This window comes from Brachypodium distachyon, chromosome 3 (genome assembly GCF_000005505.3).
Source record: "Brachypodium distachyon strain Bd21 chromosome 3, Brachypodium_distachyon_v3.0, whole genome shotgun sequence".
Lineage (NCBI taxonomy): Eukaryota > Viridiplantae > Streptophyta > Magnoliopsida > Poales > Poaceae > Brachypodium > Brachypodium distachyon.
Genome location: NC_016133.3, coordinates 2,035,592 through 2,061,356, shown reverse-complemented (window position 1 = coordinate 2,061,356; position 25,765 = coordinate 2,035,592). Strand labels below are relative to the sequence as shown.

The 25,765-nt window shown below is 43.9% G+C and overlaps 5 protein-coding genes across 11 annotated transcripts; 3 read left to right on the top strand and 2 right to left on the bottom strand.

Annotated features, from left to right (window-relative positions):
• The first annotated feature begins 1,333 nt into the window (after positions 1-1,333).
• On the top strand, positions 1,334-7,429 carry LOC100837390 (prolyl endopeptidase). 2 transcript variants are annotated; one of them, XM_003570844.4, is made up of 12 exons: positions 1,338-1,612; positions 1,701-1,920; positions 2,382-2,582; positions 2,700-2,770; positions 2,862-3,018; positions 4,030-4,623; positions 4,945-5,325; positions 5,444-5,519; positions 5,615-5,678; positions 6,196-6,331; positions 6,799-6,912; positions 6,999-7,429. In XM_003570844.4, the coding sequence occupies exons 1-12, from the start codon at positions 1,365-1,367 to the stop codon at positions 7,062-7,064; spliced, it is 2,328 nt and encodes a 775-aa protein (XP_003570892.1). In that variant the 5' UTR covers positions 1,338-1,364; the 3' UTR covers positions 7,065-7,429. The 2 variants fall into 2 exon arrangements, with proteins under 2 accessions (XP_024317031.1, XP_003570892.1); XM_024461263.1 differs by lacking the exons at positions 6,196-6,331; positions 6,799-6,912; positions 6,999-7,429 and adding an exon at positions 5,845-6,056 and having other exon boundaries at positions 1,334-1,612.
• A 645-nt stretch (positions 7,430-8,074) lies between these two features.
• On the top strand, positions 8,075-11,256 carry LOC100840748 (golgin-84). The gene is made up of 6 exons (XM_003574180.4): positions 8,075-8,413; positions 8,881-9,003; positions 9,537-9,716; positions 9,792-9,873; positions 10,610-10,674; positions 10,776-11,256. Exons 1-6 carry the CDS (start codon positions 8,120-8,122, stop codon positions 11,076-11,078), a joined length of 1,047 nt encoding a protein of 348 aa, XP_003574228.1. The 5' UTR covers positions 8,075-8,119; the 3' UTR covers positions 11,079-11,256.
• A 1,722-nt stretch (positions 11,257-12,978) lies between these two features.
• On the top strand, positions 12,979-16,295 carry LOC100837083 (protein NLP3). The gene is made up of 4 exons (XM_014900004.2): positions 12,979-13,973; positions 14,174-14,221; positions 14,418-15,315; positions 15,489-16,295. The coding sequence occupies exons 1-4, from the start codon at positions 13,317-13,319 to the stop codon at positions 16,118-16,120; spliced, it is 2,235 nt and encodes a 744-aa protein (XP_014755490.1). The 5' UTR covers positions 12,979-13,316; the 3' UTR covers positions 16,121-16,295.
• LOC100836774 (protein PTST, chloroplastic) lies at positions 16,267-20,320 on the bottom strand. 5 transcript variants are annotated; one of them, XM_024462168.1, is made up of 10 exons: positions 20,134-20,315; positions 19,866-19,906; positions 19,705-19,751; positions 19,294-19,570; positions 18,747-18,836; positions 17,937-18,005; positions 17,408-17,513; positions 17,065-17,153; positions 16,786-16,898; positions 16,267-16,696 (listed from the first exon to the last, which is right to left on the bottom strand). In XM_024462168.1, exons 3-10 carry the CDS (start codon positions 19,740-19,742, stop codon positions 16,594-16,596), a joined length of 885 nt encoding a protein of 294 aa, XP_024317936.1. In that variant the 5' UTR covers positions 19,743-19,751; positions 19,866-19,906; positions 20,134-20,315; the 3' UTR covers positions 16,267-16,593. The 5 variants fall into 5 exon arrangements, with proteins under 5 accessions (XP_024317936.1, XP_010233780.1, XP_010233779.1 ...); XM_010235478.3 differs by lacking the exon at positions 19,866-19,906 and having other exon boundaries at positions 20,134-20,320; XM_010235477.3 differs by lacking the exon at positions 19,866-19,906 and having other exon boundaries at positions 20,146-20,318.
• Positions 20,321-21,498: 1,178 nt separating this feature from the next.
• On the bottom strand, positions 21,499-24,047 carry LOC104583417. 2 transcript variants are annotated; one of them, XM_010235475.2, is made up of 3 exons: positions 23,909-24,047; positions 22,394-22,806; positions 21,499-22,073 (listed from the first exon to the last, which is right to left on the bottom strand). In XM_010235475.2, exons 2-3 carry the CDS (start codon positions 22,793-22,795, stop codon positions 21,999-22,001), a joined length of 477 nt encoding a protein of 158 aa, XP_010233777.1. In that variant the 5' UTR covers positions 22,796-22,806; positions 23,909-24,047; the 3' UTR covers positions 21,499-21,998. The 2 variants fall into 2 exon arrangements, with proteins under 2 accessions (XP_010233777.1, XP_014755656.1); XM_014900170.2 differs by having other exon boundaries at positions 23,880-24,027.
• Positions 24,048-25,765: the final 1,718 nt, after the last annotated feature.

Sequence of the window (25,765 nt, the reverse complement as noted above, 5' to 3'; positions counted from 1 at the left end):
AGATAACAGAACACAGTCGATACAAGTAACAATGGTGGGCTATCAGTCCCACAAGAAAAAGATATCACTGCAGGAGGTAGCAAGGCAAAAGGACACACGTCTGTAACAAATATAGAAACCCGAGAACCAAAGAACATAAAAGACAATGATGGATGATGCACGTTTCCAAACGTCCATGCATCCTTCCTAGCATAAAAATACCGAATGCGATATTGACATGCCATAATTGATAGGATTAATTGGATCTATGCCACTCTCTATTTCACCGGTTGGAGATATGTCATTAAAATACTTGACTTGGAGAAATGTCACTATAACTTTCTTATACCTCTATAAATGCCATTCTGTCCACTTAAGACCAATAAGTGCTCATAAAATACATGTATTTCAGCATGTACAACAGTATTTACCATAATACCCCTATTTACAACGTTCAGCAGGACGTTCGAGTCTTCCAGGCGCCATAAAAGTTCAAAAAAATTCAAATTTGACCCATAATTCAATCTTCTCAGAAAAATCTATGAAAATTACAGAAAATAAAAAACGGTAATATGAGTCTACCGTTGGGGACGGGGTATGAGGAACGCGTGGGGAATAAGATGAATAAAACTGTCAGACTTGGGATGGGAAAAAAAATTGTGTATAGAGCTATGTCTATACGTAATGGCATGAATAGAGGTATAAAAAAGTTAGAGTGGCATTTCTCCAAGTCAAGTTTTTGTAATGGCATATCTCCAACCGATGAAATAGAGAATGGCATAGATCCAATTAACCCTAATTCATACTCCTCCGTTCTCAGTTAATTGGCGCCGGCCATTTTGTAAAAAAAAAAACCCAGTTAAATTACGAAATCAACCTGCAGTCCACATCTTCAATTGAACGTGGACTGTACGTTGATCTCGAAAAACTACAGGGGTTGTTTTGCAAATTTTCTAGTAGAATGATTTCGGAAAATAGCAAAAAAAAATTGCGAAATTTCCGACACCAATTAATTCGGTAGGGAGGGAGTAGTATCTTTTGATCGGCACTCGTAGCCAGCAACTCATCCGTTGAACGACATAATATACAACCACAACCTCGTGTACCGCCAGAGAACACTCTTGAATTTTCTTTGAAACCAAAGCAGAATTTATAATTCCCTAAACAAAATCTATGTACAAGAAAAAAAATCCATCGCCTCTTTTACTTGCGAGCATGTTTAACTCTATTTTTCTGGACTTGCAAGTTTGAACAGAACTGACGCTTAAACTCCGCCCCGTCAAAGCCTACCGACTCTCCAGGACCACCATGGCCCACCTGCCATTCAGTTAAACCCTCAGCGCCCAACCTCGTCCCCGCACATCCAAGCCAGCAACAGCAAGCAAATGCTTCTCCTACTTAACAAATCGCTCCCCTTCCTCCGCCGGGTGCTCGCTTCGAAATCCATCTCCCTCCCATCTCCTCGCAATCGCCGCCGCGGCCGCACCCTCCTCCTCCTCCCGCGCGCCGCCGCCGCCGCCGCCATGGGCTCCGTCGCCGGCGACGCCGTCCGCCTCTCCTACCCGCCCGCCCGCCGCGACGAGTCCGTCGTCGACTCCTACCACGGCGTCCAGATCCCCGACCCCTACCGCTGGTAACCAATCCTGTCCTGTCCTGCCTTTGCCGCGCTCGTTGTGTTTCTCGAGGCTTGTTTAATTATTTGGGGGTGTGGTTTGCCGCAGGCTGGAGGACCCGGACGCGGAGGAGACGAAGCAGTTCGTGGAGCGGCAGGTGGAGCTGGCGGAGTCCGTGCTCGCCGAGTGCGGCGACAGGGAGGCGCTGCGCCGCGAGGTCACGCGGCTGTTCGACCACCCGCGCCACGGGGCCCCGTTCCGCCGCGGGGACAAGTACTTCCACTTCCACAACTCCGGCCTCCAGGCCCAGAGCGTCCTCTACGTGCAGGTACACGCCGCCGCAACTGTGTTCGCTACAAGGCCTGATCGGGTTTGCCTAGCATGCCGCGTCGTTCTGTTTATTTTTTCCTCTCACTCTCGTGCTCCTAATTGGTGGTGAGAGGATGATCTGGTGTCCATGCGTGCTAATTCCGATTAGAAATATGCCCACATGAGTATATAACTAGCATTGTTTTCGGTTCGTCTGGTTTGATTAGTTTGACCATTGGTGTGTCTGTATTCAAATGGTGCTGCTCTGGCACGCTCAATGGCATGATTTTGGCGTTGGTGCTACTTCAGATTAGAATTACGCTACACACCCATGTGATTACCTAACTATTACTATTATTTCTGATTCATCAGATTTGCTTGGTTGGACTGTTGTTGTGTGCCTATTGAAATTATACTGCTCACATATGGTATTGACGAGTTGGTGGAGTAGGTCGACTGACATGAGCTTTGCCGATGCAGGATGATTTGGATGCGGAGGCAGATGTTCTCTTGGATCCAAATACTCTAAGTAAGGATGGGACAGTTGCTCTTTCGACATACTCTATTAGCGAGGATGGCAAGTACATTGCTTATGGGCTAAGTGAAAGTGGGAGCGATTGGATCACTATTCATGTTATGAGAATTGCAGACAGGCAGCCTATGCCTGACAAACTCTCTTGGGTAAGTAGGCACAACTCGCCACCGCACCTTACTAAAATCATTTTTTTTGTACAGACAGTAGTGCTTGCATGTTGATTCTTGTAATAAAATCCTACATGTGGCTACTAATCAATGCAGGTGAAGTTCTCATCTATCAGTTGGACTCATGATGGGAAAGGGTTTTTCTATGGTCGATATCCTGCACCTCAGTAAGTATACAATTTGAATTTCTATCTTTCATAGCATATAGTAATAGTATCCAGTTAAACACTCCTTACTTTGTGTCATTCCTTTTGATAGGGTGGAATTGGATGCTGGAACCGAGACAAATATCAATCTTAATCATCAGATATATTACCATGTCATGGGATCTGATCAGTCAGAGGATATATTATGCTGGAAAGACCCTGATAACCCCAAGTATACCATCGGTGCTTCGGTGACTGAAGATGGAAAGGTGTCTCCCCCTCCCTCCCTCTCTAAGATCATATCTAAGTGCTTATTTGTTTCTTCATTTATCTTCTCGATGTGTCTACATCAAGGTTGTCAAAATCTTCACTCGAGTCTCCAGATTTTATGATCCTTAATTGAGTGGAACAATTCGGTACATTACAAAGGAAGGATCCTGATATTGTTACCATTCTAGCCAAAAAAATGTAGGACCTTAATCATAATTTGCATTACGTTGTGATCATATCTTGCTCCACCAATTTGATTTAGTACTTAGAATGATTAAATACCATATGTAAAATTTCACTTTCTGTTCAGTCATATATTACCAGTGTTTGCACAAATGGTATAATTAATTTTTTCGCAATACAAACACCACAATTCGATCTGATGATCTGTTCCTGTTGGATCAGTTCTTTGGCTTGATTCAAGATTACAATCTAAATGATCTTGGTTCTGTCTATTCTTTTCTGCATAACTTCAAAGGATGATAATAACACATATATAGAAGTCTTAAACAATCAGGAACAAATCAACTACCATATAAACTAATAGATAACCAGCTACCGCATATGTTAATCAATATATATTTGACTAAACAAGCCCAGCCAACAAATCTCATCTAATTGTGGCTGCCAGATCTTCCCCTTGGGTTGTGGTATGGACAAAGCTTGGGTCTTGCTGTTAGTTTATGTCTGAAATGGCAAAAGGGTATTCATTTTCATCCTAATGCTTTCACATTGGGCAGCCGTAAATATAGACTTAATATTGTAATAGGACTAAAATTGCAAAAGCACAGTGCCTGAAACCACTTTCAGAATGAAAGTTGCACTAATATTTTTTTAAAGGTGTAATTTGCATGCTTTTTAAAAGTAGTTTCCATATGTTGCACCAACCAGGCAACCATAAAAAGCAGATGGACTATTGATTTTATATATTTGAATCTTTAATTAGTGAAGCCTGTGGGGTTATATTGCCTACAAAAGATAGTTATCTTAATCTTATGTTTTGTTGGCAGTACATCATACTGGGTACCTATGATGGTTGTGATCCTGTCAATAAGCTATACTATTGTGAAATTTCTTCTCTTCCTCAAGGAATAGAGGGATTCAAAGAGACAAAGGATATGCTTCCATTTGTCAAGCTTATAGACAACTTTGATGCTCAGTATCAAGTTGTGGCAAATGATGGTGATGAATTTACGTTTCTGACCAATAAAAATGCCCCAAAGAATAAGCTGGTAAGGGTAAATATAAAAAAGCCAGAGCTGTGGACTGATGTTCTTGCTGAGCATGAAAGAGATGTTCTTGAGTCAGCTGATGCGGTTAATGGAAACCAGTTGGTGGTGTGTTACATGTCAGATGTCAAGCATACTCTGCAGATAAGGGACCTTATAACTGGAAATTTGCTTAACCAGTTGCCTCTAGAGATTGGTTCTGTTTCAGAGGTCTCTTGTAGACGGGAAGACAAGGAAGTTTTTATTGGCTTCACGAGCTTTCTTTCTCCGGGTATTACTTACAGGTGTAATTTATCATCTACAACTCCTGAAATGAAGGTTTTTCGTGAAATTTCAGTTCCTGGGTTTGACCGCACAAGCTTTGAAGTTAAGCAGGTATAATATGCATATCCTAATTTATTACCAAGTTTTATAAAAATAATAGTCTGTACAGACTGCTGATTTAAGTAAATGATAATTACAGTTTTCCTTCATGTATCAGTTTAGCACCAAAAAAGGGCGAGGACATATCTTTTGGTGTTTTAACAAATTTACTTGTCCTTGAAGTACTGACTCATTGGAGAACTTCTTCTAAATACTTTTAAGCTCATAGCCTTTTCTTTGGCCTGTCATGAAATAGTACTGTTTTCCGTATGTGATTTTTGGTAGTTACTTTCCCAAACTGTTTTAGTTTTGCTAACTATACTAAATTTTCAGATTTTTGTCCCTAGTAAGGATGGAACCAAGATTCCGATGTTCATAATGTCGAAGAAAGATATCGAACTTGATGGATCACACCCAACTTTGCTTTATGGTTATGGTGGATTCAACATAAGCATTACCCCTTCCTTCAGTGTTAGTCGTCTTGTTCTATGCAAGAACATGGGTTCTGTTGTCTGCATTGCAAACATCCGGGGTGGTGGAGAATATGGGGAGGAGTGGCACAAAGCTGGAGCACTTGCAAAGAAACAAAATTGCTTCGATGACTTCATTGCTTGTGCTGAATTCCTTATTTCTGCTGGTTACACCAGTAACAAGAAAATATGTATTGAAGGTGGAAGCAATGGCGGTCTTCTAGTCGCTGCTTGCATTAACCAGGTTAGAGTAATCTCTCATTTTATTTACAAAGCTACACTAGCCGTTCAAGTTTACATAGTAATACATGTAGTATCTGACATGCATGTTTATTAACCGTTTAACCTGTACGGTGTTGCAGCGGCCTGATCTCTTTGGGTGTGCTCTTGCTCATGTTGGTGTCATGGACATGCTTCGTTTTCACAAATTCACAATTGGTATTCTCTACTTCTATTGTTGATTAGGCGATTAGCTGTGCTTTACCTGTATATATTGATAGAGATTATCAGTCGATGTTTGATGTTTTCTATAGGCCATGCCTGGACTACAGATTATGGTTGTTCAGATAAGGAAGAAGAGTTTAACTGGCTTATCAAGTATGGGAGTTTCTTTTATTCTCAGTACCAGAGTACAGAATTACTGTTTGCCATTACTTTAGACATTATACAGCCATTACTGCATTGGTCGTGGGACAACTTAGAATATCGCCAAAATATGGTCGTATTCCATAATATATTTCTGAAATTTTGTGTTTCCTCTTAGGTTTGCATGTCAGATAGATATCTTCAAATGGAGGGAATGTATGGAATATATCAAGTAAACAAAGCTAACAAAAAAACATTATTCCTCCAGTTTGCAACTAATGGTACACCACTGGGCCCACAGGAACATTGCCGCAATATTGCTACGGTACAAACCGAGCAGCCAAAATACATCTCCCATTAGGACCAGACAGTAAAAGTGATCTTGCTCATGACATGATAGGGCAGTGGCCTTCTATTATTCTGCCGGTTGATCTAGTTTGTTCCCTAAGTTGCAAGTCATATTAGTTTCATCATTCTTGGATTTTACTAAATAAATTATACTCGAATTGTTTTCCTTGTGCTGTACTAGATATTCTCCCCTTCATAATGTGAGGAAACCTTGGGAGCAAAGCTTTGGCAATCATTGTCAATATCCAGCAACCATGCTGTTGACAGCTGATCATGATGACCGTGTTGTGCCATTGCACTCGTTGAAGCTGTTAGCAGTAAGTTAATTTATCCTTTCATTTGAATTGAATCATGCGGTCCTCGATTAGAATCAGTGTCCTGTTACCACTTGGCATTCTATTCATTACGAAAATTGACGACAAATGTACGTTATGTATGGAGAAGAAACTTGAAAGATGTGCAAATAAGTCTGGTTCTTTTTAATGAATAAGTATCAAATTGTCCTGATTCTCTTCTTTTACACTGGGTCTCATATCGGAGATACAATGTGATGCATCAGATCTTACGTCTTCACTTTCACTTTTTTCATGAAATTCCGGGTATTTTTGAATCATGATTGTTGTCAATGCTTAATTCCAAACCTAGAACTGTAGACTTCACTGTCTGGTCGGATTGTTGTCAGGTATCTTGGTTGTCAACAAGAAGCATTATCTAATGATTAGCTGTTCATTTTCCGTAATGTGTTCCCTCACCTTACACCTTTTGCTTCACTTGCCATTCATAGACACTGCAGTATGTCTTGTGCACTAGCAATGAGGACACCCGGCAGACCAACCCAATAATTGGTCGCATTGACCGCAAGTCAGGGCATGGAGCTGGCAGGCCGACTAAAAAAATGGTATGCGAGAACCACTTCTACAAGTCCTAGAGCAGCTCCTTATTTTCTATTGTTTATTTATTAACATACCCTTCATTCAATTTCAGATCGACGAGGCTGCGGATCGTTATAGTTTTATGGCAAAGATGTTAGGCACTACATGGACTGAGTAGTTCATACGGTCCACCCTTGGAGATGGTTGAGCACTGAGCACACTCGATGGCGCAAGGTGCAATGCTGAAGGAAAGAAGCGCAATTGCTTCCGTTCTGCTGCAGCTGCCGAAGGATTTATGTTTGGGCATCACACTTCCTTATAGTTACAATGCTTTAACGTACTGAAACAGAGGTTTCCTTTCGTTTCGCAACAAGCTAGTGGTGGTCGTGTCTGGGAATGTACCGATGAATATACACTCATATATTAAGGGGCGTATGGTTGTGCCTGCTTTGATTTTAGGCCAATCCTGTGATTACAAGGTTGTGTTGACTTGATTGAAAGGCTACTTTGATTTCTCTTGCATATTATACCCATCTTTGCATATCCTGACTTGTTTTTGTGCGTAATCTGACTTTGCGATTCATTGCGAGTTTGCTTCAAAAGTTGTATTAATTGGCCGGCAATTTATAGTAAGTTCCAATATTTGCAGTTTTTGTTCAAAAGCTGTTGCACTTTTGCTTCAGATCCAGACTTCGATTTGAAATTTATTTGCAAATTACACTAACTTTTGCCTGTATATTTTGTTCCAACTTGGTTCTGGAATTAAGAGCCAATTGCTCTCATATCTATTGAGGCGCTGAATTTGTGCTGAATTCCTCCCTTTTTCTAAGACTCCGTATCTTTTAAATATATCTTCACTTGCTCAAGACTGCTTTTCTTTTCTATCAAAATCCACTGATTTGCTCTCCTCCTAAATTTATCTTAGACCGTCTAGATTTGAGATTCTGATTAGTAACTTAACCTGTAAAGATATTTAGATTAGATTAATTGAAAATGATATGCTTGAATATGTCCAAAGAGGTAATTTCAGGGTATATACTTATTTCCCTTGATTTTATGAACATGTAAGAAGGCACTGTACTCCGTTTATACTTTCGTTAGATTTCATAAAAAAGAAAAGTCTGAGGAAGTAAAATGAAAAACTGCATAGTGCATAACTGCAAATAAATCCATTCGTTTTCGCGTAGTCAGAAATCCCCCCCTCGAACAGAACCGCGGCGGAGGAGCGGAGCCATGGCGGGGATCCTGGCGTGGGCGGCCGACGTGGTCGGCGGCGCCGACCTCAGCGACGACGAGGCCGCCGCCGCCGACGGCGCGCGCGCGGCGGCCATGACCCCGGAGCAGCGGCTCCGCGCGGCGGACCTGGACGCGCGGGCGTCATCGCTGCGGCGCGCGATCCAGGACCTGCGCCTCCGCGTGCCCCCGCCGCACGTCGCGCAGCGGCTGCCGCACCTCCACGCCCACTCGCTCGCCTCCTCCGCCGCCCTCGCGCTCCAGCTCAACGCCCACTCCTCCACCAAGGAGCAGGTAGGTAACACACCGCATGGCTCTTCTTCCTTCTTCCCCACTCCGGCTGTTTAGCGTTCCTTCAGATCCAATACTGCATACGTGGATTTCATGCGCTTAACCTTCGATTAGCGCAGCACTTGATTAACAAGTGCAACCCCGTATATTAACATACTGTATCTGTTGATTCCGTTATGAATGGGAGATGGTACGATTGAGTTGTACGTCCTATCTTTATATTTGTACCCATTTCAACTTGTATAGTTTCCAACTGGGTTTGCCAATAACTCTTTCACCTGCAAGAATTGCTTCAATTCAATAATGCTGCACAGTGGGTGCCTTAACAATTGCATCTGTTCTTGTCATTTCAAGTTTGAACGTCTATGTTCTATGGTGTATTTTTTTCTGTGCTGCTGAAAAATGCCCATGATAATTAAGATTTTCGGATTAGTATGTGAGTATCTGTAATACTGTGAATTTTTGTGTAGGCACTGCAGAGAGAGATAGCAATTCAAGAAGAAAATACTGCCTACGAGAAGGCTATATCAGATTGCCGACAGAAGATTCAGGAAAAACAGATGGAGGCCACTCTGCTTCAGAGTAATTTGAAGGTGCATTGCTGTACCACGGAAGTGCTTGTTCCACACCCTTATGACATGTCCTCTCTTTTTTCTTCCATAGTTTCCTTCGTCCCTGTTATGGGTCAAGGCCACATGTTAGCATCAAACCAGGCTGCAGCTGTACTTTGAACAATATACAATTGTTTAAGATTTGTTTTGAAAATTTGAGTTTGGATCCAACTTGTTCATCAAGTCAAAGAGCTGTCTTATATATAGATTGCTCGAGCATGCAATACTACTAAGCTGATCATGCAGATTTCATTTTCTCAATGTTTTATACTTGTAGCAAATGTTTATCCACCATGTGATGTCCAATCGGTCTTTGAAAGATTAGCTGAAGCCCTAACCTAACGAGAAAGGGATAAATATCTTTTGGTTATGGCTTGTGGTTGGGACTCCTAGATCCCAGGCCTCAAGAGTTAGGGATGTCGCAAAATGGCATGTCTATTTGAACACATCATTCGTGTTTCAGCCAAAATTCATAGTAACTCACACAACGCCTTAATAGAATGTGATGCTTGCAGGAAATGGAGATTGCAGAGCTGGATTTAAAGGCAAAGGTTGACGATGTTAGTAAGGAGCAAGAGGCTACTCAACATAAAGCATCAGCGGCTACTTCTGAAGCTACTGGAAATGCTCTGCTAGAAGCTGAATCATTGATTAATCTCAAGTCGAAAGACTTGGAAGAGAAGAAGGGAGAGTTGGTATGACTTTTCATAGTATCTTTTGTGGATCTAGAACCCATATTCAGTTGTCGATGACTATTTCCCCTTACACAGAAATTATTGGAAGACAAGGTCCAAAGCTTGGAGAAAGTATGGTCATTGGTTGAAGAAGAATCTTCGAAAAATCCTAGCCCTGGTACATTTCACCATGCATATTAACCTTTTTATTCACTAATTTTATTTTCTTCATCTTTAGTTGCAAAAGTACGGGCAGCATAGATCTATGAAGCTGTTAGCTTGCAGTATTTTATAACCTACCTATCCCTTGTAATACGTGACTATTCAAAAGTCAAAACGGCTCAAATGCCTAAACCAAATAAGTGTTACTTAGGCTAGTGCCTTCTGAGGAAAGAATAAACAACTTACCTTAAGCTACACATATACCTAAGAAAGCACCAAGTTTAGGGCAACACAGATAATTATGATGAGTTGGGTCTTCTATTTTTTTGCTGGTATTGTATTTGTTTGCTGTGGCATTGTACTTTATGAGGTGCTCAACCGGTTACCTGTGTGCAAGGTCCATGGGTCTGAACCCATGATGCCTGAAAGATGATGTTACACAAACGGCCAGTACCTTCTTCAGTGGCAGTGATTGGTCATCCATTTGTGAAAGTTAAACGGTTGAGAGAGTTTATCACTTTTAAACCAAACATTTGATAACATCTTTCTTTGTATTTAGACATAAAAAACTGAACAAAGTCTAATCAACTTTATTTGGTAACACATGTAGCTCCTAATAGGATGTAGTGCCAATGATAACTGTTTAGGTGGTTCTCTTTACTTGAAATAATGCTCTGTTATCTCCAACAAATATTTCCTTCCGATGTTATGTTTGCTCTTTACAAATCGGTTTTCTTCTCTCACATCTGCAGCCCAGAGGGAGAAGGTGCTGGAGAAACAGCTACATAGCCTCATTGAACAATTGACAGCCAAACAAGTCAGTTCATATTCTTCAATCTAGCAATTGCAGTATCTTATTCCTCAATGGTAGTTCACTCCTAAAGTATCCTCAAACTTAACTTTGGTTTGCTATTTCAGGCTCAAGCTGAAAGGCTCATGACCGACATCCATGCCAAAGAAAATGATCTGGAAAGATTGAACAACCTGCACAGAAATCTTCACAGCGGCTCCAGCGAAGCGGCTGCACCAAGGAACCGGTTCACCAGAGGGCTTTTGAGCGGCGACGAAGATTCAGACGCCAGAGCTTTCCGGAGACCCGGCCAGCCTGGTGGTGTTAGAACGGAAGGCCAGAAGAGGCTGATGGTTCTTAGGTCTGCTTTCGTTCTCTACATCCTGGTACTTCATATTGTCGTGTTTATAAAGATATCAGTCTCAAATTAAGGACTGATGGTGTTTTTTTACTGTGGTAGAGATTGACTTGTTTATTGTACCCAACATTCTTGTAACTTGTAAGACATACGGTTGTGTTTTAAAAAAAAAGCTGACTGATGTAAGCACATCCATACAGAAACTGTAATGTTTGTACAATAACATAATATACGGTGTTGGTGCGCATGAAGTCTGCAACTAACTAGCTAAACATAAACATTCGTCAGATGGTGCTTGTCAACTGCTTAAAACAAGCGCTTGATTATTAGTACCTTGTCTCATACTAAGTTACTCAAATTTGTCTAAATATGAACGTATCTATATATTAAAATATGTCTAGATACATATAATATTTTGGCACTTAATATGGAACGGGGGGAGTATTATTTTTTTTAGGGAAAAACAAGCGCTCGATGAATTGCTTGAGTTGGCACCAGCTTAAATATCCATTCTACTAGTTTTTTTTTAAAAAAAAATTAGAAACCATCCATTCTACTAGCTATTACAAAATCAAGTAGCAGGCCATAGATTACTGAAGTTTAGGATGGGCCGTGATAGCATCGGTGTCAACGAAGTGGGCCTGAATTCCGTCGGACTCCTGTTAGGCAAAAGTGAGGTTTACAAAATTTTCTGAACTAATTCCGCAAATTCAAAACCTTTTTTTTATTAGTACTAGGAGCAGTTGGTAAATAAGATCTTGGTTCAGAACTGAAGTCATGGAACGAGGACCTAAGTCTGGAGATGAGGTGTCGGAAAGACGTGCATTCAGACAACGAAAGTAGTACTACACGCTATCTTCTGACCTTGATATACCAGTGGTGTTTGGGAGAAGAGTACTTGGGTTTGGGTTGCCGTTTTGGAGCTCCAACGGACGGACATTGGGTTAATGTTATGCACGCATAGTAGTGAAGGTACGGATTGTCGTTGCCCCGCTTCCACTCTAGTAGATCAGATCCCTACCGAATCCCTCTCGCGTGCTGCCAACTCATTCGTTCTTGACTTCATAATTAGAACTAGCAAGAACTCGTCCCTGCCATGCATGTTTATCCGAACCCCAAAGATCCTTCCGTAGTCAGTACTTCCTCCCTTCACAATTAACTAATTGGTGCCGATCATTTTGTAAAAAAATCGTTATTAATTTACAAAATCAATATGCAGTACACATCTTCAATTGAACGTGGACTGTGCATTGATTTTAAAAAACTACAGAGGGTCTTTTGCAAAAATTCTGTTAGAACGTGGACTACAGGTCGATTTTGAGAAATAGCAAGGGGTTTTTGCGAAATTTCCAGCGGCAATTAATTAGAAACAGAGGGAGCAGCTCTCATTTCTTTGATTACCGTGGCCAGAGTAAACCGATAACGTATGAGAAATTTCTTGGACATTTTAAGTGTCACTGGTCTGTTCGGGCAGGCTACGCGTCCTAGGAAAACACCCGCTAAGAATATCGAAAGACAAGATAGAAAGAGATAGGGAACGAGCGAGCCTAGATACACTAGGGACTAGATCTCTCTAGAAAATAAATAAAAATAGCTCGCTTTAAAATGGCTCCAAATTTGGAGAAAGTTTTGAAGTTCATTCCAATTTCAAATCCAAACAATGTCTTCTTGAGATTTTCATCCTTAAAATAAAATAAATGCTTTTCTTTCAAAGGAACCCCAATTAGCCATGTAGGGCAGTACTAGCACGTACTCCCTCCGTCTCATATTAAGTGACTCAAATTTGTTTAAATATGAATATATTTATATCTAAAAAGCGTCATGCAATAGAATGTGACTTGATTTAGGACGGAGCAGTACAACGCTACATCAAGATATCGAACAAACTAACTGAAGAATGGCGACGCCAAAGTCCAAAAGTCCAAAGCAGCAGAGGGACGGGACGACGATAAGCTTGTTTAATCACTCGATGAGATTAATTAAACGGCGATCTAATTAATCTCCCTTCCACGGATCCGCACCGCGGCGTAATATTCTCTCTTTCACGGACGCAGCGCCAGCGATAAATTAAACAATGGAGGAGCCGCAGCGATCGACGGACGTTGACCCCCGCGGTGTAATCTAGGAAGGAAGGAAGAAGGATTTGGGTGGGAAGCTGCGGCTCGACATCGATCGCAAGCTAGCTTAGGGCTGTAGCGCATGCATACACGCCATTGCCGCCGCCGGCGCTGTCATTCTTCTTCTTAATTTCTTCTGCTCGAGCCTCGTCGCCGCCCAAGTGTTTGTTGATTTGCGTCCGAGGTTGGGATCGATGGTGATGGGGGTGGACGCCGACGTGGAGCGGGTCCTCAGCCTCCGCCTCGGCGACCGCGACGCCGGCAGCGATGGAGAATCCGCCAGCGGCGGTTCCGGCGGCGGCGGCGCGGTGAAGGAGCGGATCGCGCGGGCGCTGCGGCTGTACAAGGAGTCCTCCTCCTCGTCCGGCGCCGGCGGCGAGGAGGGCGCGCTGCTGCTGCAGGTGTGGGCGCCGGTCGCGGCCGGGGGCCGGCGCGTGCTGGCCACGCGCGGGCAGCCGTTCCTGGTGCTGGCGGCGGCGGCCTCGCCCTCGTCCTCGGCGCCGGCGCGGTGCTGCCGCCGCAGGCTGCTGCAGTACAGGGCCGTGTCCCTGGCGCACGTCTTCTCCGTAGACGGTGACGGAGAGTGCGTGTCGTGGGAGGAGAGGGGATTGCCGGGGCGGGCGTTCGATGCCGGCGCGGCGGAGTGGACGCCGAACGTGCAGCTGTACGGCGCCGGCGAGTACGCCCGCGTCAGCCACGCGCTCGTCCACGACGTCCAGGGCAGCCTCGCCCTCCCCGTGCTCGACCCCGCCGCCACCGGCCGGCGATGCCTCGCCGTGATCGAGATGGTCACCACGGCGCCCATGGCATGCTTCGCCGCCGAGGCCCACAAGCTCTGCAAGGCCCTTCAGGTGATCTTCCTTCGAACGATCCTCATCCATCTCTGCAAGCCTGCAACAACGGGATCTACTAGGCTCACCATGAATTGATCGAAAACTTCTATATATGATTATAGTACTGGTATTAGATATCAATTATCATGAGATATTCAGATCAGACATGATCGATGGTTGTTTTGAGTGTGACATTTCTTGCACTACTATGCATGCAGGCAGTGGCATTGAGAGGCTCAGAGATCTGCTACTCCCTGCCGGCCAAGGTGAGTGTTCATCAAGTACGAGCATATAAGTATTAATGTATGTCGCCCCAATTTTCTCTACATCTTACTCTTCTCTTTTGGGAGAACTGGGTTGATCAATGCACGAAAAAAGATTTCCGTTTTGTATAACCTATTCATCTTCAGTATTTACCCTGCCAAATCCAATGCCATCTTCCTTGTGAACTCCCTGATCCAGATACCCAACCCAGAGGCGACTCGTGCAGCCATGTCCGAGGTCTCACATCTCCTGGCCACCGTCGCCGGAGCTCACCAGCTGCCATTAGCACAGGCCTGGGTCAGGTGCAAGCGCTGCAGCAGCAGCAGCAGCACGGACACCGTCCATGACGATGGAGACGAGCACATCTCCCTGACGACAGCCGGTGCACCGTTCCACCTCACCGCCGGCAGCGGCTTCCGCGACGCATGCACCGAGCACCACCTCCACGCCGGACAGGGTGCTGTAGGCGAGGCGGCAGTATCCGGCTCGCCATCCTTCTGCGTGGACATCGCCAGGCGGTCCAAGGCCGCCTACCCGCTCGCACACTACGCACGCTTGCACGGGCTCGCCGGCTGCCTCGCCGTGCCCTTGTGGTTGCGGCGGTTCGCCATGCACGAAGATGCTGGCTCAGAGGACGAGGAGGAGTGTGTGCTGCTGGAGTTCTTCCTACCGCCAGACTGCAGGGGCGTCGATGAGCAGAAGGCAGCGGTAGAAGCGGTTGCTGCCACTGTCAGGGAGGAATGCTCCGGCGATGGCCTGAAGGCGATGAGCGGCCTGCGAGATTTGTCCTTGGAGGCTGTTTTTGCAGATGGTGTGCATACTATCACCGTAGCTGATGCTGCTGCCCATGAACTGAATGATCATGGAGACTTCGGTCGTGGCGATTCAGATGAGGAGGACGAGCATCTGGCTGTGGATGTTGCAGGCGGTGACCTTGCAGTGAACATCCATGGCGCGGACCAAAACGGAGTTGGGGACGGAGTGTCGCAACCAGAGAAGAAGAAGACGGGACGAAAAGCCGGAAAACCTGTTGGTTTGAAGGAGCTGCAAGGATACTTCTCAGGGAGCCTGAAAGACGCCGCGAGGAGCCTCGGCGGTAAGAACATTTTCAACAATTATCCGAGCTGAAAAGCACTTGGAACACCAAACTGAGTTTGAGAAAATATGCGGTAAATTTGGTATTGAGCTCGGTGTCTGGTTTTCATTCCTAAATAGCAAACTGAAATGGAATATTTACTGTATGAGGTAATGAGAATTCTTCTTCCGCAGTGTGCCCGACGACGATGAAGCGCATCTGCAGGCAGCACGGCATCTCAAGATGGCCGTTCCGGAAGATCAGCAAGGTGAACCGTGCCCTCAGCAAGATCAGGCGTGCCGCCATTGAATCGGAGGATTGCTCGCCGAAGCCGGTTGCAGCTTCTTCCTCTCATCCAGCTCCAGATCCTCAGAACCTCTGCCTATCAAGTGCTCTAGGAGACACCTCCTCCCAAGGCTCAAGCCAAGAGCCTCCTCCACTGACCAGAACTGCATTGCCTAAGTCTTTGCTGCGCCACAGCAATGGCGCCGATCGGGAAGTAGTGACCATCAAGGCGAGCTACAGAGAGGACATCATAAGATTCAGGGTGCCCTGCTCCTCCGGCATCACAGCGGTGAAGGAGGAGGTGGCCAAGAGGCTGGGCTTGGATGCCAGCGGCTTCGATGTCAAGTACTTGGACGACGACCATGAGTGGGTGCTCCTGTCCTGCGACGCGGACTTTCAGGAGTGCCTTGATGTTGCCCCAGTGCTGCCACCATCGGCGTCGGCTGCGGCTCACGGAGCCAGACAGGTGTCTCCGGTGGTCCGGCTGATGGTGCAGGAGGTAGCCGATAACCTTAGGAGGTTCTGCGGTAGCTCAGATTAGCCAGAGAATTACATTTGCATGCCTTAACTATGCAATTGTTACTGATCAAGTTTGTTACTTCCTTACATGCATCTGAGTCAGGTATAGCTGCCCAAAAGTACTGAAAAACGCTTGTCATTTTTCATATGCACAAGACAACATCTGAATAATAGCAAGAACAGTTTTATTTCTTTGAGCCAAGGTTTTCAGGATGACAAATATATCTTCAATGTGCTGATTCATCAGGAACTGGGTTTGTCTTTGCAGGAGAAAGAACAAACTGATACAATTTTACACGCAGTAATATTTGCATACTAGTTTTAGCATTTCAACACCCCAAGAAGGACCCTTTCCTAAGTTACAAAGACAACATACACACCTAATCAGGCAATGGGGGCTTGCATTTCATACATGTTTTTTGCTGGAGAGCACACAGCAGTAACCGAGTACAGTCCCACTATGTTTCTCACCATGCTAAGAGACAGCACGATGTGCTAAGCCACGACGAGTTTATTGTTCTGTGTCAATCCCTCGCCAGCAATCGGGTATTCCGATGACAGTTTCCACTCCCCATCCACCAAGAATTTGATCTCATAGCTTTATCATGCACACAAAAAGAGAAATGGGTATTTATTTAACCAATCAGGGTGAGCATAGGCAGCATTGCAAAACTTACAAAAACATACCTCCCAGGTCTAAGCCTCAGGGTCGCAGAGAATCTCGCATAGTCCCCGGAATACTCCCTGGACATTGACTCTCCATAGGACCAGCCATCGAAGGAGCCCATAATTTGGACATTCTGATTTGAAATTTATGTACATATGGTGGGTAAGAGCAAAATAAAAACGAGATCAAGGAGAAAACCAGACAAATAGCAATGTATTTTACAAATTGAAAAGAATAAATTTAGCAGCAGAAGAAATTTGTTTTTGTATAAGTATTTCATTAGAAACAATCTTTTTTACCTCAGCCATGCCAACCCAGTAGACAGCGATTTCTCGAGGTCTTAAAGACTCAACATCCTTGATCTGTAACATAACCTTGTCGTGAACAGCTGCAGGGAAGAAAATATTAGAAATATTTGTCAGCAAATTTCACATATCGGAGCATTGGATGCTTTGTACGAAAGAAGGTAGCATTATAAGTTTATAACAGAGTTCTGGATTATTTTTATGCTACTAACTGTTACAAAAAAAAGATAGTTTAAACAAATTGCGGGCATTTGCATGCTTAGCACATTTAATTATTGTTGGCAATGTAACAACAGAGAAACTATCGTGCCAACTGCAGTTTGCTGCGATAAGTTACCTTCTAATCTGGAGAGAAGATGGGACTGAATATATTTTCCATTTATCTTCCTTGACCCTGATGGAACATCAAAATTAGCAATCTCTTCAGCTAGGCCAACCAGAGTCTGTGGACATAAAGAAACAGTTAAGATGCACAAAGTCTTCTGAGTTAAAATATCATAAGTGCCGGTCGATTATATGCTTGTAATACAATATTGACAACACCAGGAACGAAAACACCGGCATACATCCAGTTCTCAGGAAGACAAATATAAGAGTGTGCTTACCATATTATGCAAAGCAAAAGGTGCATGATTGCAAGGGTGGATGATCAGCAACAAACCATTGGTAAAAACAGCTGCTTTAAGAAATGTGCACTTTACTTTTTAATGGTCACAGAAAGGGGCAAAAAGGTATTTTTCTTACATTTAAATGATATACAGGACATAAAAGAGGCCAAAACAATTGTGAGACAACCTCTTGATGCAATCCAAATAACTTAGGTGTAACCATTACACAAATCAAACAAGAAAGGCTATGAAATTAACCTGCAGTTCAAGTTCCAAAACAGCAAGTTCGCTTCTGAACTTTACAACTGCATCATCCTTTATTTGCGACTGCAGGACATAATATCTAGTTAGTAATGACTTGGAATCTAATAAAAAAATGGCACCATACAATTATTACATATAACTCTATATCCCAGCCTGCTGTCTATACAAAATGTAATTTTACTCTGCTGCTAACAGATTTGCATTTTACTTTGAACTAAAACCACGACACGAATTTAGGAACATTTAAGATCACTGACAATTTTCTAATTAGTTAGGATGTGTCAAGTGAATTGACAAATTGTAACCATCTGAGTATTGCTGGCATGCTTGGCACATTTAGCTATTGTTGGAATGAGAAATTGTAGCAAGTAGCAGAAGAGTTCTAGATGTGATCCATTAACGATTAAAATGATCACCATCTGACCTACTTAGTGGCAAATGCAGTGCCTAGATAGAGAATCGAAATTTGAAATTACGAATGTCTAAAGGAATAGGCCAGCAGCCTTGTGGCGGCGAGGCTGTTGAATGTCCTCAGACGCCCGACTTATAGTCGTAGGACTGGTCTGGGTGCCCATCTCCTTATTTAGAGAATGTCAGAGCTCCTGGCACAATATTTTATAAAAGAAGGTTTTATTTATGTCTTGATGCAGCTCGTCAACAGAACAACGAACTGATCCTCTGAACGCCAGTCATACGGCAACTTGGTATTTGAGAGAACAAAATAATAAAAAGAGCGAACTTCATTGCGATAAAGTATGTCAGGATGCAATTCGATGTGCTGTTTCATGACTTCAATAGCATAACCTGTCTCTTGAGGAACCGGTTATATTGATTAGCTTCACTTAGCTTCCTCAGAAGCTTACTTCGTTCTGAATCAGCCAAAAGAGACTTCAACTGCAAAATTACAAGGGAGAGCAGCTTAATCAATCAGCAACCGCCTCTTTATGAATCTCAAAGAACCATGTGTGGCCACAATTTGAGGACCCACATGTACAAGCACATTTGCTTTTCCCTCTTCAAAAGTACTCCCTCTGATCCTAAATTCTTGACTCAAATTTGCCCAAATATGGATGTATCTATTCTTAAAAAGCGTCTAGATACATGTAATATTTCGAGAACAATTTAGGATCGGAGGGAGTAGAAATCATGCATAGTATGCAGTGTATAACCCTTTCAAGAGGTATAAGAAAATTCTAGCTCGATTTCAGTATTTTCCTAAACAGAATGCAGAGTTTCAGTAAAAAAATGTTTTTTTACACGATGAACTGAGGATTTCAATAGGAAGTGGTATATCTGCTCGGAGTGATTAATTGCACATGCGAAACAACATAATGTTGAGTTTGACTAATACCTTGTCAGAGGTCAGCCGCTCACTAGTCTGCTCTGATGAAGATGGTGTTGAGTTTGAGGGTGCAGGCCCGTCTTCTAAATTCAAACTTGCCGCAAAAGATCTCCAGCGTGAACGTCTTCCAGGAACCGGGCTCACAGGATACGCCACAGCAGTGAACTTGCAACATTGTCCGGGGTTCGTGGAAGTGGCCAAACAGCATAAAACCCTTCCCGGAATCCATTGCTTCTCGCGCACAGACTTATTCTGACATGTGAATTTATACTCCCTTCCCGCATTCCTTGACCAGAGAATCACGACATTATGTTAAACTAAAACAAAACGAGATAATGTAACTATATGCCGTCCATTTTTTTTTCCTTGTGAATCAATATCTGAACAAAAGACGAGTTCATGATCAACAGAAGATCTTACCTTGAACTAGGAGCAAAACTTGCAGTTAAGAATTCCATAGCAATTCCCTGAAGAAAAACAAGAGACCTCCTTAGCATTCAAATTTACAGTAACTCCCAGCCAAGAATGTGGATATAGAAATATGAATCTCCCGGTAGGCGGTAGCCGTCAACTTCATCTACCGTAAGACATTCAGTGACAGAACGTCAGATGCAGCACCATCCTGCAAAACCGAAGTTCCTTACCCTACTGACGGCATACATCACCATTTTCCTAAACCTATACATATACTGCTGAAAACTGAAATCGCCTCGTTAGAGCTGCTCCTCCGACGCATCATCAACAAGCAAAATACACATAGGAATTGGAACCAAGGTGGGCGAACAACTCGCACCAATCGGAGCATTTGGGGAGGAAATTGGGCGGAAATTGCACGGGAGGAAGGCGGACCTGAAACCAAACCTCGCGACGAATGCCGGACGCACGCTTGGGGTTGGGGTTGGGACCCTGGAGATCGAACGGAGGCGGCTGGAGGGGAGGAATCGGGAGTGGAGCCGGCAGGAGGAGGAGCTCGCAGTTCTGTGCGCTTCGCGAGGTTGCAGCCACGGATTTCTTTATTATTTTATTTTTTGAGCAAATTTCTTTTTTTTAGAACTATTTCTTTATTTTTGTTGTTCGTTCCTTTTCTCCATACGTTTTTGCTTTGGGGTTTGGGCTGTTATTATGCGAAACGGCCCTCCTCAGACATCTTATTCTCGACGAACCCCCAACTGCTCTGATCTCCCGATGACCCGATCTATGACTCCAAGTCCAAGGCAAGTCAGTGGAACTGCCTATCGGAGAAATTACAAAGCAAACTTGAACTAGTGTTTTCTTTTCCTTATTTTATAACTCCAAGGCATCAAAATGTGCCAACATAAAGTGATGAAAAGGGTACATGTGCCGTGAAAAAGAAAAATGGAAGGGTGAGAAGAAAGAAAAACCCCGTCGTCCAGACTCCAGACCACATATAGCCATATAGGCACATACATGATCTCACGATGTGAAATTTTATCAAGGCACAAGGGCTCCTTTGATTCAAAGAAAATTCATATTATTATTTCTAGAATTTGGAACCTTAGGGGAAAAAATTACGTTGTTTGATTCATAGGAATTGAATATTCAGGAATTTTTCCTATGAATTCTTTTGCGCTCTATTTTGGAGAGAAGTTTTCACCCACTCAAATCTCTTGCTACAATTCCTTTGTTTTTTTCCTGTGGTGTGTCAAACACTCTTTATACTAATCATGTGGAGTATTTTTTTTTAATCCCGTAAAATTTGATAATACTCCCTCCGTTCTAAAATAAGTGATTTTTCCTGTGGTGTGTCAAACACTCCCCGCCACTTATTTTGGGACGGAGGGAGTACATGATATTCTAATAGTCTAATACTATGATTTTTCTGTTCATGTGTTTCAGAATCCTGAGAATCAAAAAGGCTCTAACTGGGGTGAGTATAATTTTTACGTGTCCTCCGGTGTTTAGCTCCAAAGAACACACACAATTTCACTCAATTCAAAAAGGGACCCTAAAGGTCAAACTAGCAAGGAGCATTTCATAAAATCCCCTTTTGTATTCGTATGAACTTCTTGTGTTCGCTTCTTTCCATGCTCTCCTAGGCATCCCAAGAACCAAACCAAAAAATCAAATAGAAATTGTACCAATGCATTTCGTCTAACAACCTGCTATGCTGCCACTTGATAGTACTCCTATTTAAGAAGTTGCAGCAGTTGAATTCATATCAAGGCATATCAGTAGAAGACACAATCCAAAACATTGATAAAACAAGCACAAGCTCCATTGGTCTCCGAAATCTCCACACAATCAACTGAATTCAGGTCTCTTTGCACTCATTTAAATCGGCACAGCAGAATAAGGCAAATCATTTGTCTCCCCATACACAATGCAAACAAGCATACAGTATTCTGGCAATGGGTGGTAGGTAGGTAGGTAGGTTCATGAAACAAGCGCAGCCTGCGGATTCTTAAAACCTAAACAACGGAGAGAATCGGCTAAACCAAGAAGAGCTGCACAACTTATGATAAACAGGTGTAGGCGAAACTAGGCACCAAGTTGTAGCGGACTCCAACGAAGAAAGCAGACATTCCACCCGGTAATAAAATCCCCAAACACATTGTACTTGTTGCTTTTGGCCCTAAACGAACACTTCGGGATGAACTCTTTAACAGAAGCGAGAGGTTGTACTCCGCTACGCCAGTATCGATGATAGCGACGATTAACTTGAATCAGGCGTAGCTGAAGAGTTCTCCTTCTGCCTAAGGGTGATGGGGCTGCTGCTGAGGCGGCTTTCCTGATACTTCAGCAAACTGATCAGTGCCATCAGCTTCACACTGAAATAGAAAGTTGAATGAGAAAGATTATCAGCAATGATAAATGGCTTCAATTAATGTTGCCTTGAAATGACAATCTGTGTGCTTTGCTAGAAAAAGGAATGATGTTTCATGTGAATACAAGGTTTGCACACAAAAAAAGTTATCTGCTCCCTCCGTTCCATAATTCTTGTCGAAATCTTACATGTATCTAGACACTTTTTAGGAATAGATGCATTCATTTTTAGGCAAATTTGAGACAAGAATTATGGAACGGAGGGAGTAGTATATAGCATGGGGCAACAAACAGTCTATGGGAAGGATAAGAGAATTTCACGTACCAAGTTAGAAAGCATTTCAATGGTGGATTCTGCATCAAACGCATGGACCTTCAGTGCTTCAAGAATGAAGTCAGCAGACACATCTGGGAAACGCAGAGAGATAGCTTGCACCATGGCAAGATGATAATCCGCATCACTTCCCTTGTACTGTGATGGAGCAACAGCTCTTCCAGCAGCATCTTCTTTTGATGAAGACTCGGCACAGATGTTGATTTTTCCTAGGCTTTCAGCATAGTCATCAAAAGAAAGCGAGTCTGGGAGTTCATAGCCAGCAAACTTGTCAGCAGTTTCATCCACTTGCTTCTCAGGGACCTTCTTCTCTTTCAAGCTTTCTGTGAAAGAAGACTTGGAGGCAGGCACAAAAGGAGTGGCATGTGGGTTCAACTTGAAGGACTGCTCCATCGTCAGCAGACCTGTCAAAATAAGAAGGGAAACATAAGTATTCTACGAGCAGTCATGACTCATATGACAACATTTTTCATGCACATCAGATCATGGTCGAGAAGAGAAAATTTTCAGTAATAAATGGCTGATATGAATCACTTTGATCAGATAGGGACGCAAAAAGGTATGAATTATTAACACAAACTAGATGAAATCCCTGTCCACACTATTCAATCAATATAGTTGCTGGTTTTCCATGTAAGCTATAACCCTCAGAATGTGTGAAAGATCACCGCACAGTAGTTTGCCACAATATTATACCCCAAGTGTACCAAATTAGCACACCTTATGTAGATCATGCATCAATCTAAGATCCCATACTGGCTATGGACGGAATAAGAAGTACAATAGCAAGCAACAACTATGCGCAACTACCACTTACTAAAAAAATGATCCCACATATTATACTACAACACTACAATTTACATTCCCTGGATGCATAAAAGAAGCCAAATATATGGTCCAAAGCATGGTCGGATAATCACTAGCCGAAACCCGAAACAAATAACATTCTATCAGCCTTACTGCAGGCTCCAATGATGTGAAATCGAAACTACTTTGCGATGCCACCTGGCCTGGACCCATCACACCTCCATCTCAGCAAAGCCTGGGTCGCTGGGAAGTGCGTACGCCCAAATATTATTCAATACAAGCAAGCAACCAAGTACTGAGATCAGAACCAGCAACCAATCAACCATAACAAAGCAAACAAACAGGCAATCCCGAGTTCTTCATCATCCCCTGCCTCCCCTGGAAGGGAAAAAAAATTCTAGCGCAATCGGTAAGTCCCTTCATCGTTCGCACACCAAATCCCCAACCACGAACGCCCCCCACGCCAAATTAAAACACCTGACGAAACCGCAACAGAGAGCAGCACGAGATCGAAGCGCGGCGACGCGCCCCGGGATGATCGACCCAGCGGCATAGCTTAGATAGCTACCAACCTAACGTACGCCGCGGAGATTGGATTGAATGAACCTCGCCGGGGATCGCAGAAACAGGCCGTGGTAAGGGAAGGAAGGAAAGGGGAGGAGGGTGCTACCGGAGCGAGAGGAGGCGGGCCTGGCGTACCTCCGGACCGACGCGGAGCGGGGGAATGCGCGAAACCCTAGGTTCGCGTCGGTCGTCCGTCGGCGGCGGCGGCGGCGGGGGAGCGCGCTCGCTTCCGGTCGGGCGAACTAATAAAGGCGGAGGGAGGGGGAATGGAAAAGGAAGGTGACGGGAGGAGGAAGGAGGGCAGGGGGTGGGTCCCACGTAACGGGGAATGGGTGAGGACACGTGGCGTGATATCTGGCGGTTGGATTTGGAGACCGTTTCGTGGATGGATGGACGGGATTGGATGGTGTGATCTCTCTCTGTCAGGCACGCAGCGACGACCTAGTCAGTTTGTTTTCTGTCGCCTTTCCTCTTTTATCAGGAGTGGGAAGAAAACATGTAAAAGGAGTTTAAAAACAAGAGGAGTTACACAAAAGTCGAGTAAAAAAGTCATGTAAAACCCGAAGGTGAGGGATTAATGGAACAGGGGAGAAGAGTAGAAGACGGGTTTGATAGAAGGCGTTCTCAAGGGAGAAACAATCAATAACAGTAAGCGTTTGCTTCCGCTAGAAGAGAACGCGTTGGGAGGGTTACCGGCGGAATGCGCGAAACCTTGGGTCCGTCGATCGTCGTTGGTGGTGGAACTGCGCTCGCTTTCGGTCAGGCTCACTAATAAGGGTGGAGGCGGGGGGTGGAAAAGAAGGTGCGGGAGGAAGGAGGTGGGGTAGGTGGACCCCACGCGGCATAGGAGAGACAGCGGAAGGCGTGGCGCTAGTATTTATGGTTGAATGTGGTGCACGTTCGCGGATGAACAGATGGGATGGTGTCATGATCTGTGCCACGCACATGGTATGGTCAATTTTTCTTCCTTCTCATCTACGCTATTTATGAGACTAGCTTTTATGGCAGTTGCAACGCATTTTGTTTGTATTAGTTGGAGAGAAGGCATGGAAAAGGAGTTAAAAACAAAAGGATTCACGCCAAAGGGGGTTAAAAAATAAGTCGCGCAAATAATCACAAAGTTCATGTACAGATGTGTAACACCCAATGCTTAGAGAGTATTGGAACAACAGAGAAGACGGGTTTGCATAAGGAGTTACACATGGGGAGAAACAATGGACCGCGTTTGCACAAGGAGTTACACATAGGGAGAAACAATCGATCGCAGCAAGCTGTGTGGCGTGTGTTGGGAGTGCTGCAGGCCGGGGTGTTGTAATGTGTGTCAGAAAGAGAAGGAAAAGGAGGAAATCGTTCACGCCTATTCTTCCTTGGTTTGAACCTTCCCTGGCTCTTTCTAAAATTCCCCCGGTAACAGCCAGAGGCCGTGTGTCTATACAAGATACATATACATATGCGCGTAAATGGACACCATGATTTGAAACGATTAAAAAAAAGTTCATGCAAAGCTTTTCAAAATTTTGCACAACCCATCCCCACTCCATCTTGGTTTCCAAGCCTAGGAGGAACTGAGGAAGTTTCTAAACATAATTTACACGAAAAAATGAAAAAAATCTCTAGAGAAAAAATGAACGGTTTGATATAGCAATAACTAGCAAGATAAGAGGTAAATCTTGAGAAAAGAATCTTTGCAGGACAAACAAACATTCGTACACAGCATGGCTAGATAAGAGGTAAATCTTGAGAAAAGAATCTTTGCAGGACAAACAAACATTTGTGCACATACCTCCTAGGATCAGGAAACAAGTCACGGGGCGAATCAGACGGGACTCCACCAGAAGGGAGAAAGGGGAGAGGGTCCTAACGAAGCGAGAAGAAGCGGGCATACCTTCAAACCAACGCAGGGGAGGGAGGATGCGCAAAACCCTGGTCACGTCGGTCAGTCGTCGGTAGTAGAGTCACAGTCCCTTCCGTTCTAGCTACCTAGTAATAAAG

What these genes read in the sequence shown, in the direction of transcription:
- LOC100837390 (XM_003570844.4), top strand. Translation starts at nt 1,365, where the DNA reads ATGCTTCTCCTACTTAACAAATCGCTCCCCTTCCTCCGCCGGGTGCTC. An exon ending in AGAGCGTCCTCTACGTGCAG is followed by an intron (nt 1,921 to 2,381) that starts GTACACGCCGCC and finishes TTGCCGATGCAG; the next exon opens with GATGATTTGGATGCGGAGGC. An exon ending in TCGCTGCTTGCATTAACCAG is followed by an intron (nt 5,326 to 5,443) that starts GTTAGAGTAATC and finishes ACGGTGTTGCAG; the next exon opens with CGGCCTGATCTCTTTGGGTG.
- LOC100840748 (XM_003574180.4), top strand. Translation starts at nt 8,120, where the DNA reads ATGGCGGGGATCCTGGCGTGGGCGGCCGACGTGGTCGGCGGCGCCGAC. An exon ending in ACTCCTCCACCAAGGAGCAG is followed by an intron (nt 8,414 to 8,880) that starts GTAGGTAACACA and finishes ATTTTTGTGTAG; the next exon opens with GCACTGCAGAGAGAGATAGC. An exon ending in AACAATTGACAGCCAAACAA is followed by an intron (nt 10,675 to 10,775) that starts GTCAGTTCATAT and finishes TTGCTATTTCAG; the next exon opens with GCTCAAGCTGAAAGGCTCAT.
- LOC100837083 (XM_014900004.2), top strand. Translation starts at nt 13,317, where the DNA reads ATGGTGATGGGGGTGGACGCCGACGTGGAGCGGGTCCTCAGCCTCCGC. An exon ending in AGCTCTGCAAGGCCCTTCAG is followed by an intron (nt 13,974 to 14,173) that starts GTGATCTTCCTT and finishes CTATGCATGCAG; the next exon opens with GCAGTGGCATTGAGAGGCTC. An exon ending in GCTACTCCCTGCCGGCCAAG is followed by an intron (nt 14,222 to 14,417) that starts GTGAGTGTTCAT and finishes TCCCTGATCCAG; the next exon opens with ATACCCAACCCAGAGGCGAC.
- LOC100836774 (XM_024462167.1), bottom strand. Translation starts at nt 19,781, where the DNA reads ATGCTAAGGAGGTCTCTTGTTTTTCTTCAGGGAATTGCTATGGAATTC. An exon ending in AGTTTTGCTCCTAGTTCAAG is followed by an intron (nt 19,571 to 19,704) that starts GTAAGATCTTCT and finishes TCTCTGGTCAAG; the next exon opens with GAATGCGGGAAGGGAGTATA. An exon ending in TCTTCTCTCCAGATTAGAAG is followed by an intron (nt 17,154 to 17,407) that starts GTAACTTATCGC and finishes TCTTCCCTGCAG; the next exon opens with CTGTTCACGACAAGGTTATG.
- LOC104583417 (XM_010235475.2), bottom strand. Translation starts at nt 22,795, where the DNA reads ATGGAGCAGTCCTTCAAGTTGAACCCACATGCCACTCCTTTTGTGCCT. An exon ending in TTGAAATGCTTTCTAACTTG is followed by an intron (nt 22,074 to 22,393) that starts GTACGTGAAATT and finishes TTTCTATTTCAG; the next exon opens with TGTGAAGCTGATGGCACTGA.